The following is a 20,271-nucleotide window of genomic DNA, read 5'->3' on the forward strand; positions in this document are numbered from 1 at the left end:
GGCCAAAGCTGAAAAGGCCTCCAGAAGGGAGGCACATTCGCCAGTATTGGGCTTCCCAACGAGTAGAAAGTCACCGAGGGGAACTCCCAGCTCCTGGGCCAAAGCTGAAAAGGCCTCCAGAAGGGAGGCACATTCACCAGTATTGGGCTTCCCAACGAGTAGAAAGTCACCGAGGTAACGTGTCACCTTGCCAATGTAATATTTCCCTTGAAATTTTAATCCCAGCCAATGAGAGTCATTGGGATGAACTGGCAATAGACAGAAGGCTGACTCCATGTCACGCTTTGTCAAGAGTGCCTCGTAACCAAAAATCCGAATAAGTCTTAGTGCCCAATCGAAGACTTCAATCGAAGAATGTGGAGAGGAGGGAGCAGGATCAGGGAAAATGCTAGACCCGGAGGGTCCCTATCGTCTGTTCCCTGCTGCGGGGGCTTCCCTGGCACTGGCACCCCGCCTTCCCTAAAGGGCTGCTGCCTTCTGTAACACACCACGGCTGGAAGTACCCCTGCACAGCTCTCGCACTCGTGCAGATACCTACAAGACTGCCTTTGGCATGACCCCTTATTGAATTCCCAACGTACCTTGACCTTGCGCTTTGGCTCCCTTCTCAGGTCCGGCTTACCAGTGCGATAAGAATCTAATGGCTTCTTCTCAACATACGGGACGACCACCACAGACCAGGTGCCATCTTCAATTAGATCCCAGCATGCTAGATGGATCCTGGAAGCGGGCTGCATATTCTGCAAAGAACCGGAAGAACTGGACGCAACAGGGTTATTGACACAGGCCGGCGGCCTCCGCACAGGCGACCCAATGCAGATTCTGAGGGCCAGAGGCCTAGTTTTCACTGCCGCAGTTACTGCCAGAGAGCTTGGGCCTGCGCCTGAAAACTGAGAAACGTTGAAGAGGGCAGCAGAGGTGCCTGGGAGGTCATCAACCTGGGTGAAAGGCAGGCTCTCCGGAACCACCTGGGAATCTAGTATCATATCAGGGGTAGCAGCGGAGGGCATGGGGTTAGGGGTTGCTCGAAAAAATGCTGCTCATAATCACCAATGAACGATCTAAAGGCATTTAGGTAGTGCGAAATAGGTTTGGTGTTATTATCCTGTCCATGTGGCACCCATGCAGCCTGAGGTGTGAGCTGACTCCGCCGCAGAGCACTTCCTCTTAGGAGCCATGGATAACGCGCTAAAGTTACTGCCACAAACACGTGCTGCTGTTTACAAGCGGTTGTACAGGCACCTGTTATAGATTCTGAAACGAATGTACTAATTAACAATTGATTCACTTATAATAAATAACAATTTTTTCCAATTATTTGGTTAAATGTTCAATAGTTTATCCAATTAGCATGTGCGGCGTGCGTGTGTTATTTATTAAGAAGATCAAACCTCTCCATTCTGAAGGAAAACAGCCCTGAGTGCTCACTGGAAGGACAGATTGTGAAGCTGAGGCTCCAGTACTTTGGCCACCTCATGAGAAGAGAAGACTGCCTGGAGAAGACCCTGATGTTGGGAAAGATGGAGGGCACAAGGAGAAGGGGGCGACAGAGGACGAGATGGCTGGATAGTGCTTTCGAGGCCACCAGCATGAGTCCGACCAAGCTGCGGGGGGCAGTGGAGGACAGGAGCGCCCGGCGCTCTCTGGTCCATGGGGTCACGAAGAGTCGGACACGACTAAACGACTAAACAACAACAAATATATATATATATATATATATATATATATATATATATATATATATATATATGTGTGTGTGTGTATTAAAGATGCTTCCTACTTCATATTATAATATCTCGTTCAATATGCAGGGGTCCCATACAGGGATCAAACCAGCAACCTAGGCATTATCAGCACTATGCTCGACCAGTTGAGCTATCCAGGCTCTCTAGAATTGTGTGGGACCCCGAGGGTCATTTAGTCCAACCCCTTGCAATGCAGGAATATGCAGTTGTTCCATACAGGGATCAAACCACCCACCTTGGCATAATCAGCCCCATGCTCTAACCAATCGAGCAATTCGGGCTCTCTAGAATTGTGTGGGGCCCCATGGGTCATTTAGTCCAACCCCTTGCAATGCAGGAGTATGCAGTTGTTCCATACAGGGATCGAACCTGCAACCGTGGCCTTATTGTCACCATGATCTAAGCAACTGAGGGTTCCGCAATATGTCAATTATTTATGTTGAAGTGGTCTCAAAAATGTCTACCTCTCAGACGGACAGTAAGTATTGGGCATTTTGTCAGGTGTTGTTTTTCCCCCACAGCATGAAATGACAAAAACAATTGGCTTAATAGACAGTCTTACGTTTTGTAGTTGATAGTAAAAACAAAATAATCAATTCTCATTCTCTTTATTCTACAGAGAAAGACGGTTCTTTCAATTTCATGATAATGTCTTTTTCAGACCTTGAAGTGAAAATTACTCCTGAGACAGAGAATTTGGAAAATTGTCGCCCACAAGAACTTTGTGCCAGTCAGAGCAGAAGTCTACTGGAATTCAGCAGGCCAGGTAGGACTTTCTAGGCAGGCAAATCTTAGTGATGATACAGGGAACCAGGCAGAGGGCCTTCTCGGTAGTGGTGCCCACCCTGTTGAACATCCACCCATCAAATGTCAAGGAAATAAACAACTATCTGACTTTTAGAAGACACCTGAAGGCAGCCCTGTACCAGGAAGTTTTTAATGTCTGGTGTTCAGCCACCTGGAAAAAGATGACTGCATTAATTTAACAGAAACTTGTGCTAGACCATGTGTTTTAGAAGACCATGTATTTTTGCATTCGGAATATCTGAAGCGGGGCTGACAGAAAAATGTAATTTAAAATCTATGGAGCTCTTCATGTGGAACTCTAAGGCTTCATATAAATGTAACTAGAAATAGTGATTGTTCTCAGATATTTTTTGTTCCTGCTGCAGAGTGATCTTAGCTTCTCTTCAGATTTTGCAAGGGAGAGAGCAGGTCTTCCAGGACTCATAGCGAAGATGGTTTTTATATACCTTTGCCTTTATATTAAAATGTGCGTTCTTTCCCTTAATACCTTTCTCCACTTTTAGGAATTGATGTGAAATGCATATTTTCCCATTTTTCACAGAGCATCAGACTTCCGTACCTAAATGTCAACAGCTTTCGGCTATAGAATCTCAACCCGGCTACTTGCAAGGAGGTAACACCCCCATGGGTGAGACGGCCAAGGGAAACTCCCCCTTGGCTGGTGACCATGTGGGTCTGGCTGGCCAGGAAGGAGGCAGAGAGCAAAGGTCCACAACCGACACTCACCGGGGAAGCAGTGAGCGTCCATTGTCTGCACATGAAGACATACTGGAGTTCAGCCACCTGGAAAAAGATGACTGCGCTAATTTAACAGAAACTTGTGCTAGACCATGTGTTTTAGAAGAACTGAACACAGATTTAAGCCCTGGAGACGAGGTTCTTCATACCAATGTCAAAGTGGTCTCAAAAATGTCTACCTCTCAGATGGACAGTAAGTATTGGGCATTTTGTCAGATGTTGTTTCCCCCCCCGCAGAATAAAATGACAAAAACAATTGGCTTAATAGACAGTCTTACGTTTTGTAGTTGATAGTAGCAGGCAACAGGGCTGGCATCCATGGTGATGTTGGGTACAGGGCTGTTGTGTGCCTACATTGGTTGTTGAAGCACAGTTGAATGAACATCTGAATAGAGTTACAGATACAAAATATGGGAAACAGGGAGAAAAACTTTATATATATATATATATATATATATATATATATATATACACACACACACACACACACAGTGGTACCTCGGGTTAAGTACTTAATTCGTTCCAGAAGTCCTTTCTTAACCTGAAACTGTTCTTAACCTGAAGCACCACTTTAGCCAATGGGGCCTCCTGCTGCCACTGCGCCGCCAGAGCCCGATTTCTGTTCTTATTCTGAATCAAAGTTCTTAACCTGAAGCACTATTTCTGGGTTAGCGGAGTGTGTAACCTGAAGCGTATGTAACCTGAAGCGTATGTAACCCAAGGTACCACTGTATTCTTCTTTTTAGAATGCCTTGAAGAGACAAGTTCCTTTGCTAACAACAGAATGGAGTCTTCTAGTGTCCCTGATTGTAGTGAAACAAAGGGTTCTTGTTTGTCTCCTCAAAAGAAAGAGAGACTTCTTCCAATGCTCTTGGAGCCTGCATCAGGTGTCGATCTACAGCACACAACATCAACTGTAGGTGACAACAGTGCACCTACTGAGGAGAACATCAGGAAAATGAAAACGCAGACTGAAACAAGAAAACCAGGGCATTTTGGAAACCCAGAAGAGGAAAATGATCAAGTCCAACTTGTCAGTTACAAGGAGGCATCTACTGAAGCAAAGAATGCATTAGGAAATAACATGCCTGGTGGATTTGATCTGCCTAGGAAATGTAGAGATGATTTTGACCTTTTGAGCAACTTTATCATGCTGAGGTCTCAACGTATGATCATGCAAAATGAGGAACCAAACAATGTGGATATTCAAGCAGAAGGTAGCTTAAGGCAGTGATCTGATGGTTTCGGGCTGGAGGGGGAACCAAGGTGGTTTAATCATGTCATTCAACACCTTGCAAGGCTCTGATGGCAGAGCAAAATTAGATGGGGAGAATGTTCCTCCACTGGTTTCTGGAATTCAAAAATACTTTTTAACAGCTTTCCTTCCCATTGTTTCCAAGGGAAGAAAAGGCTGAAGGGGCAGACTTAGACACACTCAGAAGTGCTTCTAAATTTTTACCTGCCTTGGGTACATGACACGAGACCCAGCGACTTTAGGATGCTTGACTCCTCCTGGCATTTTCCCTTTCGGGCCCTTCTGATGTCAGAGATCTAATTTGGATTGAGCTAGAGGGTCAGACAACCTGTCCCAATGGGAGAGGGAGGCTCCCAACCTTCTCTGATGCTAATGCTCTTTCTCTGTCCGATTGGCAGATCTGATCTGTTCTGTGACCCCTGGGATGCCCTTCCAAATAGCATAGGATTGCACCCGAAGTGCTCTTTCACAGAAGCCATACTTGACATAATTCTAGGCTTTACATCTTTTCCATCAACCGAGAAGTTAGTATATTTCTACAGAAGAAGATAGAATTAAGCAGCAATCCTATAGCTACTTATCTGGGGTGTACTTCTGAGTTGGAAAGGATTGCATTTTTACATAGCATACACTCTCTATTTTTACTTTAGCTCCTCTCTTCCCAAAAAATGTTGCCCTGTGTTGAAAAACCACTGTTAAAATAGAGCTTTCTAATCCAGAATAATTACATTTCCCCCCTCCAAGTTTTAAAAATATTTTTATTTAATCAAACTTAGCAAAGTTAAGCATCAGTGCCCCCCTTTCTCCTTTATCTAATAAAGCTACATCCGGGTATAGCCTGTGTAAGCCAGCATTTTCAGAAAGAGACATACAGTGATTGGAGGCAGATACCACTTAGGGCATATCTACACTACAGGTCTAAACAGCCAATCCCTTGCCAGAGGAAACCCTTCAAGCTCTAGTTATATTTGGAGGCAGGAGAATTAGGGGTCTCTAACAGAATTCTCAGTACCCCAGCAAAACTACAATTTCTGGGAGTCTTTTAGGGGTTGGGGGCAGGCTAGTAGCCATGAGAGTTATTCTGATATTATCCTGTACGACTTCTTGCTGTGTGCCTGTGTTGGGAAACCACAACCAACCACAACTTTCAGTGGCATGCACACCAAATGAAAAAGCTGTGCATGTGATTATCACATCTGATCACCTAAATGTGGGTCACACGTCACTTCCAGTATGAAAGTGTCTTAAAATAATACTTTTTTGAAAGGGGTGCAATGCACTCTCTGCCCTATATCTGTCGTTGTTGGGCACAGTCATGCTCTTCTGACTGGATCTTGTGGAAAAGCAATTAATGAATAATAATAATTAATGAATAAGGCCTTTCACCTTTAATAACTTACAATTTGCTTCCCTTTAATGCTTTGCAAGAATCTGCTGCCTGAAGCAGCTTGCCTCACTTAGTCTAATGGCAGAGTCAATCCTGCCCTCAGCAGCAGGTAGGGTGTGAATTCCCATTCAGATTATTCTGATGCAAGCCTGAAATTTCTCCGTGGATCTCCTCCTCACCACGCTTAATTCCCATTAATCACAGCTTCAGTGATTAGCCTAGCTAATAACCTTACCATATGACTGGAGTGGACTGGCTTATAAGTGCATTGGGAATGATGCACCGGTTGTGACAGCGCATGCTTTACAGGAATTTGTAACAGTTGATTCCACAGAGTAGTGAGTGCGGGAACTTGAGCTGGATCATAAGATCTCTTACTGTGTCATTACAAGCCGCAAGGAGAGTAGGCAAGGCATTATGATAGCATGTTGTTGTTGTTGTTTAGTCGTTTAGTCGTGTCCGACTCTTCGTGACCCCATGGACCAGAGAACGCCAGGCACTCCTGTCCTCCACTGCCCCCCGCAGCTTGGTCAGACTCATGCTGGTAACCTCGAAAACACTATCCAACCATCTCGTCCTCTGTCGCCCCCTTCTCCTTGTGCCCTCCATCTTTCCCAACATCAGGGTCTTCTCCAGGGAGTCTTCTCTTCTCATGAGGTGGCCAAAGTACTGGAGCCTCAGCTTCACAATCTGTCCTTCCAGTGAGCACTCAGGGCTGATTTCCTTCAGAATGGAGAGGTTTGATCTTCTTGCAGTCCATGGGACTCTCAAGAGTCTCCTCCAGCACCATAATTCAAAAGCATCAATTCTTCGGCGATCAGCCTTCTTTATGGTCCAGCTCTCACTTCCATACATCACTACTGGGAAAACCATAGCTTTAACTATACGGACCTTTGTTGGCAAGGTGATGTCTCTACTTCTCAAGATGCTGTCTAGGCCTGTCATTGCCCTTCTCCCAAGAAGCAGGCGTCTTTTAATTTCGTGGCTGCTGTCACCATCTGCAGTGATCATGGAGCCCAAGAAAGTAAAATCTCTCACTGCCTCCATTTCTTCCCCTTCTATTTGCCAGGAGGTGATGGGACCGGTAGCCATGATCTTCGTTTTTTTGATGTTGAGCTTCAGACCATATTTTGCACTCTCCTCATTCACCCTCAATAAAAGGTTCTTTAATTCCTCCTCACTTTCTGCCATCAAGGTTGTGTCATCTGCATATCTGAGGTTGTTGATATTTCTTCCGGCAATCTTAATTCCGGCTAGGGATTCATCCAGCCCAGCCTTTCGCATGATGAATTCTGCATATAAGTTAAATAAGCAGGGAGACAAAATGCAGCCTTGTCGTACTCCTTTCCCAATTTTGAACCAGTCAGTTGTTCCATATCCAGTTCTAACTGTAGCTTCTTGTCCCACATAGATATTTCTCAGGAGACAGATGAGGTGATCAGGCACTCCCATTTCTTTAAGAACTTGCCATAGTTTGCCATGGTCGACACAGTCAAAGGCTTTTGCATAGTCAATGAAGCAGAAGTAAATGTCTTTCTGGAACTCTCTAGCTTTCTCCATAATCCAGCGCATGTTTGCAATTTGGTCTCTGGTTCCTCTGCCTCTTCTAAATCCAGCTTGCACTTCTGGGAGTTCTCGGTCCACATACTGCTTGAGCCTTCCTTGTAGAATTTTAAGCATAACCTTGCTAGCGTGAGAAATTAGTGCAATTGTGCGATAGTTGGAGCATTCTTTGGCACTGCCCTTCTTTGGGATTGGGATGTAGACTGATCTTCTCCAATCTTCTGGCCACTGCTGAGTTTTCCAAACTTGCTGGCATATTGAGTGTAGCACCTTAACAGCATCATCTTTTAAAATTTTAAATAGTTCAGCTGGAATACCATCACTTCCACTGGCCTTGTTATTTGCAGTGCTTTCTAAGGCCCATTTGACTTCACTCTCCAGGATGTCTGGCTCAAGGTCAGCAACCACACTACCTGGGGTATATGAGACATCCGTTTCTTTCTGGTATAATTCCTCTGTGTATTCTTGCCACCTCTTCTTGATGTCTTCTGCTTCTGTTAGGTCCTTTCCACTTTTGTCCTTTATTATGGAAATCTTTGTACGAAATGTTCCTTTCATATCTCCAATTTTCTTGAACAGATCTCTGGTTCTTCCCATTCTATTGCTTTCCTCTATTTCTTTGCATTGCTTGTTTAAGAAAGTCTTCTTGTCTCTCCTTGCTAATCTTTGGAAATCTGCATTCAATTTCCTGTATGTTTCACAATCTCCCTTGCATTTTGCTTGCCTTCTCTCCCCCGCTATTTGTAAGGCCTCATTGGACAGCCACTTTGCTTTCTTGCATTTCCTTTTCATTGGGATGGTTTTCGTTGCTGCCTCCTGTATAATGTTACGAGCCTCCATCCATAGTTCTTCAGGCACTCTGTCCACCAAATCTAAATCCTTAAACCTGTTCCTCACTTCCACTGTGTATTCATAAGGGATTTGACTTAGATTGTATCTTACCGGCCCAGTGGTTTTTCCTACTTTCTTCAGTTTAAGCTTGAATTTTGCTATAAGAAGCTGATGATCTGAGCCACAGTCAGCTCCAGGTCTTGTTTTTGCTGACTGTATAGAGCTTCTCCATCTTTGGCTGCAGAGAATATAATCAATCTGATTTCGATGCTGCCCATCTGGTGATGTCCATGTGTAGAGTCGTCTCTTGTGTTGTTGGAAAAGCGTGTTTGTGATGACCAGCTTGTTCTCTTGACAGAACTCTATTAGCCTTTGCCCTGCTTCGTTTTGATCTCCAAGGCCAAACTTGCCAGTTGTTCCTTTTATCTCTTGACTCCCTACTTTAGCATTCCAATCCCCTATAATGAGAAGAACATCCTTCTTTGGTGTCACTTCTATAAGGTGTTGTAAGTCTTCATAGAATTGGTCAATTTCAGTTTCTTCAGCACCAGTAGTTGGTGCATAAACTTGGATTACTGTGATGTTAAAAGGTCTGCCTTGGATTCGTATCGAGATCATTCTATCATTTTTGAGATTGCATCCCAGTACAGCTTTTGCCACTCTTTTGTTGACTATGAGGGCCACTCCATTTCTTTTACGGGTTTCTTGCCCACAGTAGTAGATATGATGGTCATCCGAACTGAATTCACCCATTCCCGTCCATTTTAGTTCACTGATGCCCAGGATGTCAATATTTATTCTTGCCATCTCATTTTTGACCACCTCCAACTTACCCATGTTCATGGTTCTTACATTCCAGGTTCCTATGCAATATTTTTCTTTACAGCATTGGACTTTCCTTTCGCTTCCAGGCATATCCACAACTGAGCGTCCTTTCGGCTTTGGCCCAGCCGCTTCATCAGCTCTGGATCTACTTGTACTTGCCCTCCGCTCTTCCCCAGTAGCATGTTGGACGCCTTCCGACCTGAGGGGCTCATCTTCCAGCGTCATAACTTTTATATGCCTGTTGTCTTTGTCCATGGAATTTTCTTGGCAGGGATACTGGAGTGGCTTGCCGGTTCCTCCTCCAGGTGGATCACGTTTGGTCAAAACTCTCCACTATGACCTGTTCATCTTGGGTGCCCTGCTCGGCATAGTTCATAGCTTCTCTGAGTTCTTCAAGCCCCTTCGCCACGGCAAGGCAGTGATCCATGAAGGGGATGATAGCATAGAGTTGCACTAATCCTGTTTTTCCTTTGCATCAAAAGGCTCTGGTGCAATGCCATATCCACCCTACTCTTTCCTGCCCTATGGAGCCTTCTCTGAAACACCCTAACAAATAACACTGGCATAGACTAATCCCTGTTATTAGGTGTTGTTTCTGCCTAGATGATAAGATAAATGAGTGTATATAAAAGTGTAAAGGGAGATTGCTCACAACTAACTACCTCTTTGTGACCAAGTTTGAAAGTGGGATTAGCTAAGTATGTGCATATGTGCACATATGCCATTTTAATTAAGATCTGTTAACATTCAGAATCAATTACCGTATTGCACTTTCCTGCTTTTTAAAATATCATTAAATGCAGAGTCACAGTAACTGATGACCTCTGTTCTATGCATACCAGAGTGGAACATCTGTACTTGGTTCCTGCATCATCTAGCAAGCTCAAGCTGAAGCAACATCTGCATATTGATTGTTGCCATTGTATCAGTGTTTTAGGGCTTCTTAAGATGTTAAAGACAGGGACGCGGGTGGTGCTGTGGTATAAACCACAGAGCCTAGGGCTTGCCGATCAGAAGGTCGGTGGTTCGAATCCCCATGACCGGGTGAGCTCCCATTGTTTAGTCCCAGCTCCTGCCCACCTAGCAGTTCGAAAGCATGTCAAATGCAAGTAGATAAATAGGTATCGCTCTGGCAGGAAGGTAAATGGTGTTTCCGTGTGCTGCTCTGGTTCGCCAGAAGCGGCTTAGTCATGCTCGCCACCTAACATGAAAGCTGTCTGCAGACAAACGCCGGCTCCCTTGGCCTATAGAGTGAGATGAGCGTCGCAACCCCAGAGTCGCCCACGACTGGACCTAATGGTCAGGGGTACCTTTACCTTTACCTTTAAGATGTTAAAACCTTCCTTACATGATAGGTGTCCTACTATATAGTGTGTGGGGAACTTGCTGAGTGAGATCTAGTCTGTTCTTGTAGTCTGCCAGTTGGATTAGCATAGATCAGTCTGGGATTCATCATAGTCCCCATGTGGCTTTCCAGATTTAAGGTATTTTGAATTGGTTCACCTGACAACTGCACCTGGAAGTGTTCTCCAAGAGTAGGCTGTTCAGAGATTACAGTATGATTTTAACAGGAGGTGTGGGGGGAGTTGCCTTTTTGCTCAATTCCTGAATGTGAAATAGTAAAGTATTCAAGGTAAGGGATTGAATTGTCCTCTAGCTTGTCCTATAACACTTGTGGGATTTTCCCCCCTGTTGTTGTAATTCTTAAGTTCTGGATGCTAAGGAGAAGAGCCCAACACTGGAAAACAATATCAGTCCTCTTAACGAAGCAGTTCCTATGGAAAAGCAAACAAAGGAAAATGAAGAAATAGTTTCCATTCAGATTAAAGCATCAGGTACTGAATATTTTAAGATACCTGGTAGTTAAAAGATTATTTTATGGGTGGTATTTATGCTGTGGTTTTCAGTGTTCCAAAGAATTAGAAGATCAACAATGGCAAGTTAAGCTTCCATGAAAGGTAGCTAGCTCATCACTACCAGTCTTTAGATACATACTTGGGTGTATTCTGCTCAGTAGGGTTGCTATATATCAGGAAGTTGTTGAGCTGTTTTTAGGAAGCGCCACTTTTTGGAAATCTCCCTGGACATCAATTCCGCCTTTGAAATCCAGGTGGGCTCCAGGAAAATACTGTTCAAGCTACTTAGCAAAAAAATAATCAGCATAGAAATGGTTCCCAGAACATAGAAAGACTGAAAACCATTGGCACACTAGTATATAATTCACATTTATGAAGCACCATAATTGCTTGTACTGATTAATGCTAGGAAGCTGGTGTTCCTATGTGCATATTTTATTAGACAGTTAAAAGGTGTCATGACGGTGATGTTGTGAAAGACTTAAGATAGAGAAAAGCTTGTAGAAGGTAGAATTGCCATTTTTATGAGTTAAAAGATGGCTATATGGACATAGAAAGCCCATAGAGGTGTGGATAAGTCCTTTGCTTACATGTAGCATGTCCAACCTATGACATTTTGCTGCTTGAGACAAAGGACAAGATGGTGTGCTTCCTCATGCCACCTACAGAAGCCCTTCAGACTAGAAGTTGCATCTTACTTTAACACAGTACACCTGCAGGCAACAGGCTCACTTAAGAAGACTTGCAGTTGGCTGTGTGGCACCAATAGCTCTGTCCTCCAACACTACTGGTGCTCTCCTATTCCCACAATCCCCTGCCTGAGGGGGCAGCTTCCCTTTGCCTAATGGTTGGGCTGGTTTTGATGCAGAGCCTGTAATATCTCCATATGTCTAAAGTGTCTGCATCTGAAGATGCAAAGTAAACTTTGGTAGTCCTGGCACGAAGGTAAAAGATAAAGATAAAACTGAAGCAAAATATTTCTACTGTACAATGTTCTACATTTGTTCTCTAAAAAGGTATCAATGATGCCACCTAGTGTTTATCTACAACAAAAGGCTTATTTGGAAAATACTGTACAGTATTCACTAAATACAACATTAGAAAATTTAAAAAGTCTGTGATTTAAATTCTGTATTGTGGGCTGTTAAAACATTTTGCATTCTCATCAGACTGTACATTATTTAACCATGTTCTGCCAACCTGATTTTTTGGGGGCGGGGTTTGTTTTCTCCAGAGAGTCAGTTTCAAGCATATCGTATCCTTGAAGCTGCAGTGACTCCAGTTTTGAAAGAGCTCGTGAGTTTTGGCGTGCCTAAATGGAAATTTTGCACCCTTAATTTTGACACCACCAGATATTTTTTAAAACAGCAGGAGAAAGTGATCAGTGATGCTTTTAAACAAGGTGTGACTGGTAAGGACAGATTCATGCTTTGTTTATGGCATTAGCAGGGTTCTTTGTATTACTCAGGGATAAATGTAATGGTTTATAACTTAGCAGACGGGGATAATTGTCCTGGCAACTATTATTTGGGGTTTCTTTCTGAGAATCTTCTACACACAATCATTTTAATTCATGTTATTAGGAACTGAATTGAAATTTCCAAGGATGCTGTAATAGCCTCTTCCGTCAGAATGGGCATCATTTGTTCACTTGGCTCTTAGAGAGAATCCAAATGATGTTGCTGCTAAACTGCAGCAATCTAGTGTTTTCTGTATTGTCTTTTTCACCAGATCTGGAGTCATTTTTAAGACAATTGCAGTCATGTAGCAGTTCATTGATGTTGTTGTTTTTAAAAATATTATAGAAAATATGCAATTGCAATAATACCAAAAAAGATACAATTACTCTAAATGCAAGGAGGAAGCAAGTAATGAAAGCTCTTACCCATAGAGTAGGAACTAACTAATGAAAGGGGCAATTCAGTGCCCTGAGTGAATAGGAATAAGTTAATTAATGTGTCTGTTGCCAAGAAACAGAAACCACTGTAAAAGAAAGGGGCAAGGAGGAAGAGGGCAATAAACCAGCCAGGAAGAGGGGGAAACGGGGCCTTGTATGATCATGCCAGTAGTGACAGGCTGTGGAATATTAGTATGGAGAATATAGGGGAATGTGGCTGTATATGAAATGCCATGTGGAACCACCATTTTAATTCTTCTTGCAACTGCAGAAATGTATTGTAATGACTCAGTAGCACTAAAGAGCTGTAGTGTGGAAGCAATCTAAGGGCCTTAAATGCCCCCCCCCCCCATATAGAGCTCTGTCATTAAAAAAGGGTAAGAAATGCTATTCCCATATTTACCAAATAATTCTAATATGTATGGGAACACTCCTATGTAAACTGTACATTTCTGTGCCTTTTTAATAGGTATCAAAGAGGGGAGAGAGATTGCAGTATTCAAACATGCTGTTGCTCTTCATTTACTGGTAACAGTTCGAGACCTGTTACTAACATGTAACTTGAACACCGCATTAGGTTAGTTTTTTATATAAATAATAATAATAATCCTTTGTAATTTTAATAAAACACAGCATGAAAATACCTGAACACTACTGTAGATCGTTAAGGCACTAGTGACGTTGTAAAAATCCATTCATATTTTATATCATTTTGTTGACAGATCTGTATGAGAATTCAGTTCTTCATTATTGTTCCAATTCCTCACTTTTTTAAACATGTAAATATTTGTGGGGGGCGGGGCAGGGAATTGCTGTGAAAATGTCTTGAATGTAAATTATTTTTTATTTGTTCATTAATGGTATCATGGAAAAATTATATAGGTGGTGGAAGTCTAGTTTCCTGTTACTGGGAGTAGAAATCTAGCTATCTGGAATTTGTCTTTTGTATGGATCTGTGGTCTAATCCAGCTGGCGGCAAGGAGGCACAAGCAGCTGGGAAGTGCCCTGGAACTGTGATTGCCTTGCCAATTACTGCTCAACTCCTCTTTGCTTGCTGTTCAGGAGGGGATAAAAGGGAGCCACCATGGGGACGGAGAGAAAGGAGCACTTAGGGGAGCAGGTCTTCTAGTAGGAGAAAAAAGGCAATGGGAAAGGGGGGCTACAGCCGCTCAATCTCCCGAAAAAGCATCACTCCTTCAGATTGTCCAGAGATAGCAAGGACAATCTGCTGAGAACTGTATTGGATGGGTGAGCTATAAGGTGAGGTCCCCTCTTCGCTGCAACACCTAGAGACCTGGTGAAGCTCTGGGTATCCAATAAGTTTTGGCAATAAATTTAGGACTTTGCTCTGAAGCTTTCAGGGACTTTGCCCTGAGGTTTTCTTCATTAGCCCCACATCCCAGTTCTAATGAGGGTGGGACCCAGCATATCCTTTGCAGAGCTAGCCCTGTATCTTCTTCTAAATACATTTCAATATCATATTCATTTCATCAGAGCCTGAATTAACTTAAGGCTGTTACTCGTCACAGAAGTACTACATTTTGTCCTAGCATGGTACATTTCCCTCCTCCAAAATATTTCTAAAGGTTGAAAGGGAAGAGTTAATATATGTTGAGTCTGGAAGATTTGGGTGAGGGTGGCTGGTTCAGCACTACAGAATGCAGTCTTTAAGGGCGACATTGGCCTATCTTTAAATTACCAGTAAAACTATCATGGGCCATAACAATGTTAAAAGTCTGTGGCAGATGCATACATTGTATTTTTGGTTTATTTTTACAGCATTACAGTGTATGTCACCTCCAAATGAATCAAGTATTTATATGGTTTGAGGAAATATGCTTATTATGCTTAGGGCTGTTTCTGTGCTATATATTTTTCTTTTGGTGTTGTTGTTTTAATGTTAAACTTGACAGTTGCTTTGTTATTGTTTCGTATTGGACAATAAAAAGAAACAAACTACTAGTTTGTTACTGTTGTTAATGATGATTTTGTAAAGCATGTGATTGATGTAATTAATTTTAAATAGGATATTTGTTCAACGCAAAAGATAGATATAAGGACTTCCTGGACTCCAGGCTGGATAATATTTGGAGATTGTTGGAGATTGTGCAGATTTCCATGCAGAAGCAAGAAGTCAATCCCAAGATAAAAGAACTACATCATCAAATGTCCAAATGGGTGCAAAGTAATAAGAATGATGATCAGAATAAGGTAAATAATATCCAAAGCTGGCATATCTGGTGAAAACCAAGACTGCAATTATTATACAGAATTTTTAGCATAGCATGAATTGCCAGGGAAGTTAAGTTCACCCACCTATCAAAGTGTTGGAGAAATAATTCCCCACCCTTGGAGTAGGGGTAGTATGCTCAGCAAAACCTAGGACTGAGCATCTACAAATAATAGTTTTTGCATAGCCTTGCTTCTTATTTTTTCTACATCCATTAATCTACTTTCACATTTAATCTAAATTACTCTTGCTTCTTGTGATTAATCCTCAAGTCCTGAAAATATTTCCCACTCAAATTATTGTCAAATATTTTAAATATCAAATACAGACTGATCATTGTGTTGTTGTTTTTAAAATGCATATTTTATATTTTTTTTATGATGTGCCAGGTAGTAATTGTGACTAGAATGGGTTTTGATGAAGAAACAGATGTACTAATCAACACCATCAGTACAGTGCAAGGTAAATGTTATTTTTCGTATTGCTTGGAAACTGTATATACCCTAATATTTGCATATTTGCTTGCATAATAATAATAATAATAATAATAATAATAATAATAATAATAATTTATTATTTATACCCCACCCATGTGGCTGGGCCTCCCCAGCCACTCTGGGCGGCTTCCATAAAAACCAAAAATACAGTAAAATATCACACATTAAAAACTTCCCTGAACAGGGCTGCCTTAAGATGTCTTCTGAATGTCAGGTAGTTGTTTATCGCTTTGACATCTGCTGGAAGGGCGTTCCACAGGGCGGGGGCCACTACCGAGAAGGCCCTCTGTCTGGTTCCCTGTAGCTTTGCTTCTCGCAATGAGGGAACCGCCAGAAGGCCCTTGGCGCTGGACCTCAGCATCCGGGCAGAATGATGGGGGTGGAGACGCTCCTTCAGGTATATTGGACCGAGGCCGTTTAGGGCTTTAAAGGTCAGCACCAACACTTTGAATTGTGCTCGGAAACATACTGGGAGCCAATGTAGGTCTTTCAGGACCGGTGTTATATGGTCTCGGCGACCGCTCCCAGTCACCAGTCTAGCTGCCGCATTCTGGATTAGTTGTAGTTTCCGAGTCACCTTCAAAGGTAGCCCCACGTAGAGTGCATTGCAGTAGTCCAAGCGGGAGATAACCAGAGCATGCACCACTCTGGCAAGGCAGTCCGCAGGCAGATAGGGTCTCAGCCTGCGCACCAGATGGAGCTGGTACACAGCTGCCCTGGACACGGATTTAACCTGTGCCTCCATGGACAGCTGTGAGTCCAAAATGACTCCCAGGCTGCGCACCTGGTCCTTCAGGGGCACAGTTACCCCATTCAGGACCAGGGAATCCTCCACACCTGCCCGCCTCCTGTCCCCCAAAAACAGTACTTCTGTCTTGTCAGGATTCAACCTCAATCTGTTAGCCGCCATCCAACCCCCAACTGCCTCCAGACACTCACACAGGAGGCATATTTCAATTCAAAAGTCTTGGATCAGAATCTCAAACTTCTATAATATTATTATATATTCTGCAGTTCTCTGAGCAATGATGAGTTCTCTGTTTTAGTTTCCTTTTGGACAAGATAGAGACACCTGCATGTATGGAAAACAAAGGCTCATTCATATCTCATTAAGACAACAGATGATCATCTGAAGTTGCCCTTTAAAGATTGATTGATAATAACTTGGTGCACAAAATGTAAAAAGAACAGAAAACTTCCCAGCACATTTATATAAATATTAAAGATAAAGTAAATATCATTACTATATGCTGGTATTTTTCACACTCTCTTGTCTGATGGAACCTGACAAATGTTATTATTGGTTATTATTGGCCGTATGACAATTTCCACAGCTTCAAATGAACCTTTTAACTTGAGTCACTAACTTGTAGCTCTGTCTTCCAACAGGCTTGAAAATTGTGTATTTAGATTCTGAGGAAAGAGGGACTTTTCTAGAGAGCCAAGATGTAATAAGTAGGTGAGTATACTTCATTATTAGAAAATAGACTGGGATCTTGATTATTACAGAAAAGATTTGTAGGATGTAACTGAAGGTCGTCATCCTAAAACTCCCCCATCTTTGCTTCGTTTGCAGTTTGGAAAGATCCTCTTGTGTGGTTGTATATAATCAGAACATTGGACCTGATTTCCCTTGGACTCATTTTTCATTAGTGGTGGAGTATAATTATTCAGAAAAATCCTGCTGGCTTGATATTTGCAAAAATCTGAATGTTTCTTACATAACTTTCATAACCACTGTTCCGGAAACATTTGGAATCGGTAAGTGAATGTTTAAATACTAAATAGATGATAAAAGTCAAATAGGTTTGGGCATGCTTCATAAAAAGTGATCAAATATCTTTTCAAATGGTTATATAAAATTGACTCCTGGAAATGAAAGTGGCATAAAATCAGATGGTGCCCAGGGTTTCCTCCCCAGCTATACAGCTGTAAAGGCAGAAAAGAACTAGTGCTGTGCTCTGATCTAATGGGAAAACTAATATATAGTGTTAATATAGCATTTTAAAAATATATTGCTTTGTGCTAGTCAAATGGGGTTTTTAAAAAATATAATTCAGCAATCTTAATCTTTTCCTTATACATTATTTCAGTAATCCTTACAGCAACCTTGTAAAGTATGTCAGTATTCATAGTACAGATTGGTAGCTGAAGGTGAAAGACTGTAGTTTGCCTAAAATCAGGAGATTTTATTCCAGGACTGCTTGACTCACAGTTCACTTAAAAGCAGCATGAGTATGTGCATATCTATAGTGTCTCCATTATATATCTTTAGGTGCAAGGCAATAACGCTCCTCTTCAACCAGGGCTTTGGCTGATTAATATTCTAAAGCATTTTAAATGTGTTTGTGGGAGGGGGGTTGTTGTTTTCTATTTTAACTACTCAATTGTGCTTTTATCTTGTGTTTTTATGAACTGCACTGAGACCTTTGGATGGAAGGTGGTATAGATATCTTAATAACAATAATACTAATAATATTCTTTAGAAGAGGTTTCTCCAGATAATTTTGGGTGTGTCCTCCTGGAACTGCCAATTCCATATGTTTTTCTGACATCTGAGGGCCTTCTCAATACCCCAGAAATTCTTCAGTTACTGGAGTCCAAGTAAGTAGTGAGCATCTTGTATTCTCTTTGTGTTTCCATTGTCATAGCTTGCAATTCCTCCTCAGCCTGTTCTCTAAGGATTGAATGTTAATAATCAGTTGCAACCTATTTCTCAATTAAATGTGGCCAGTTGAGGATGAAGGAATCTGTCAGTTTAGGTTTCTCACAGCTTTTCATTTTTCCAAGACTAAATTCACTTTTCCACAATTCCTCAGCAATTTGCATTTTAAAACATTGCCAGCGTTTGGGTGCAAATTTATCCTAATAAGCACATTTTCCTATCGATTTTTTCACTAATATACACATTTTTGCAAGCAGTTACTAATAATATAATGCATTTTTGTATGTTATTTTCACTAATATATGTGTTTTTATTCACATTTCCCCTTAATATATGCAGCACGTAGGTTGGTTGTATTGCAAAATATGGCAAATGTGAATTTCAGATGATGGCTGTTGTCTGGCTTGCATATTGTTTTTGGAAGTATGAATTAGCCCCCCCCCCCCCGCACGCCATTAAAATACAAGCAAAATATAATTTCTTCCAGTTGGGGTGGGGTGGGGGGTTGTATGCCCTAGCCTTTTGTCAGGTAATTCAGTAGCAGGCAATGAACTGGCAGAGGTGTGGGGTGCATGAGAGGCGAGGAAAGTCCTCTTAGAACTTAGCAGGGCCAGATGACATGGGCAAAGGAAGACTACCATGAGAAATAATGCTGGGACATTCAGTGCAGGAAGAGCACAATTTTAAGTATTTCAGTTGGGTTACTGAAATGTACACAGCTGGTCTACTAACAGGGACTAATCTGTACAGGTACAATATTACATTTATTGAGAGGAAGTGCTGTGAGGCATTACAATTCTTTGGAAGCACGGACCGTTACATCGTGATGACTGTAGATGAATGCACTGCTATCGTTATTCAGGTAAAAATATGTGGCAGTTAAAGATTTTTCCCTTGCGTATATGCATAGTTTTATGCTGTCCTGGACACTGAAGGAGTCTAAGATGTTTCACAGCTTAGTAATAAGTTAACATGAGAATATGTCAAATAATACGTAAATCTTGATAATCTGTTAGCCAAGGGGGGATTGTTCTGTTGTATACCTACTATATATATATCGTGTATTTTGCTCTATGATCCTGTGCATATCTACTCAGAAGTGAACCTTATTGAGTCAGTGAAAATTGCTGCTGGATAAGTGAGTCCAGAGATGGCCAGATACCCTGCTCTGGGTTGTCAGTGTTGGCAGCCCCTCACAGGTTGTCCTCCATTTCCCACGTAGCAAGGAATCACATCCCAGCGGCCGACAGTTGTAAAATCCCTCACTGGCCACATTACAGGGCAGAATAGCCCACCAAGGCTAAAGTTTAAATTGCCCAATCATGGGCTGCAAAGGGGGTGGAGCCTGGTTGGCGGACTTGAGCACAGAAGTTCTCACTCTGGTCTGCCAATTAAGCGAGTACAGAAACACAGCTTTAGATCAAGTGGGTGATTGGTACTCAAGGCATAAACTTTATAAAGTGAATTAATGAAGGTTGTCAAGCAGATTTTTGAGCCTGTAAAATTACAACCCTCAGATAAACGGAGGGGTAATAAGTATAAGATATTCCCATGTATAAGCCGACCCCTATTTTTTTGAACCCAAAATTAAGAAATAAGTATTTCTTGAGTTGTTGAGCTTTTCTAGGGGGAGCTTACCCTTGAGTTGTTTAGTTATCCATGTATAAGATGACCCCCAATTTCTGCCTAATTTTTTAAAGAAAAAAAACCCATTGTCTTATACACGGAAAAATATGGTAATACTCTAATAGGTGGAAGCAAAAATATTGGTAGTTCTTTTTTTCTTCTAATCCACATTTTAATCCTGCATGAATTAGTTGCAGAGTTTAAGAGATTCGTGACATTTTAAACATTTAAGGCACACTCACTGATTCTGCTACGATTTAATAGGCATCTGTAATATGAATCTCAAAACACACGTTAGCTTAATTATCCCTGTTTTATAGAAAGTGAAACTCACTTTCCAAATTAGGAG

At 41.9% G+C, this 20,271-nt stretch overlaps 1 protein-coding gene across 11 annotated transcripts in view; it reads left to right on the plus strand.

The window, feature by feature from the left end:
* SHOC1 (shortage in chiasmata 1) overlaps nucleotides 1–20,271 on the plus strand; it is a 46,362-nt gene that overhangs the window by 16,455 nt on the left and 9,636 nt on the right. For 7 of the 11 annotated variants that reach the window (XM_079959115.1, XM_079959114.1, XM_079959117.1 and 4 more), the window contains 12 exons: nucleotides 2,407–2,511; nucleotides 3,094–3,483; nucleotides 4,037–4,507; nucleotides 10,861–10,986; nucleotides 12,242–12,418; nucleotides 13,374–13,481; nucleotides 14,931–15,115; nucleotides 15,524–15,596; nucleotides 17,021–17,090; nucleotides 17,208–17,392; nucleotides 18,118–18,235; nucleotides 19,047–19,158. In XM_079959115.1, coding sequence (XP_079815241.1) covers nucleotides 2,407–2,511; nucleotides 3,094–3,483; nucleotides 4,037–4,507; nucleotides 10,861–10,986; nucleotides 12,242–12,418; nucleotides 13,374–13,481; nucleotides 14,931–15,115; nucleotides 15,524–15,596; nucleotides 17,021–17,090; nucleotides 17,208–17,392; nucleotides 18,118–18,235; nucleotides 19,047–19,158 — 2,120 coding nt within the window. The remainder of the gene's footprint in view (nucleotides 1–2,406; nucleotides 2,512–3,093; nucleotides 3,484–4,036; nucleotides 4,508–10,860; nucleotides 10,987–12,241; nucleotides 12,419–13,373; nucleotides 13,482–14,930; nucleotides 15,116–15,523; nucleotides 15,597–17,020; nucleotides 17,091–17,207; nucleotides 17,393–18,117; nucleotides 18,236–19,046; nucleotides 19,159–20,271) is intronic. The other 4 variants (XM_079959116.1, XM_079959118.1, XM_079959121.1 and 1 more) reach the window with 4 other exon arrangements.

Source organism: Podarcis cretensis (assembly GCF_951804945.1).
Source record: "Podarcis cretensis genome assembly, chromosome: 17".
Lineage (NCBI taxonomy): Eukaryota > Metazoa > Chordata > Lepidosauria > Squamata > Lacertidae > Podarcis > Podarcis cretensis.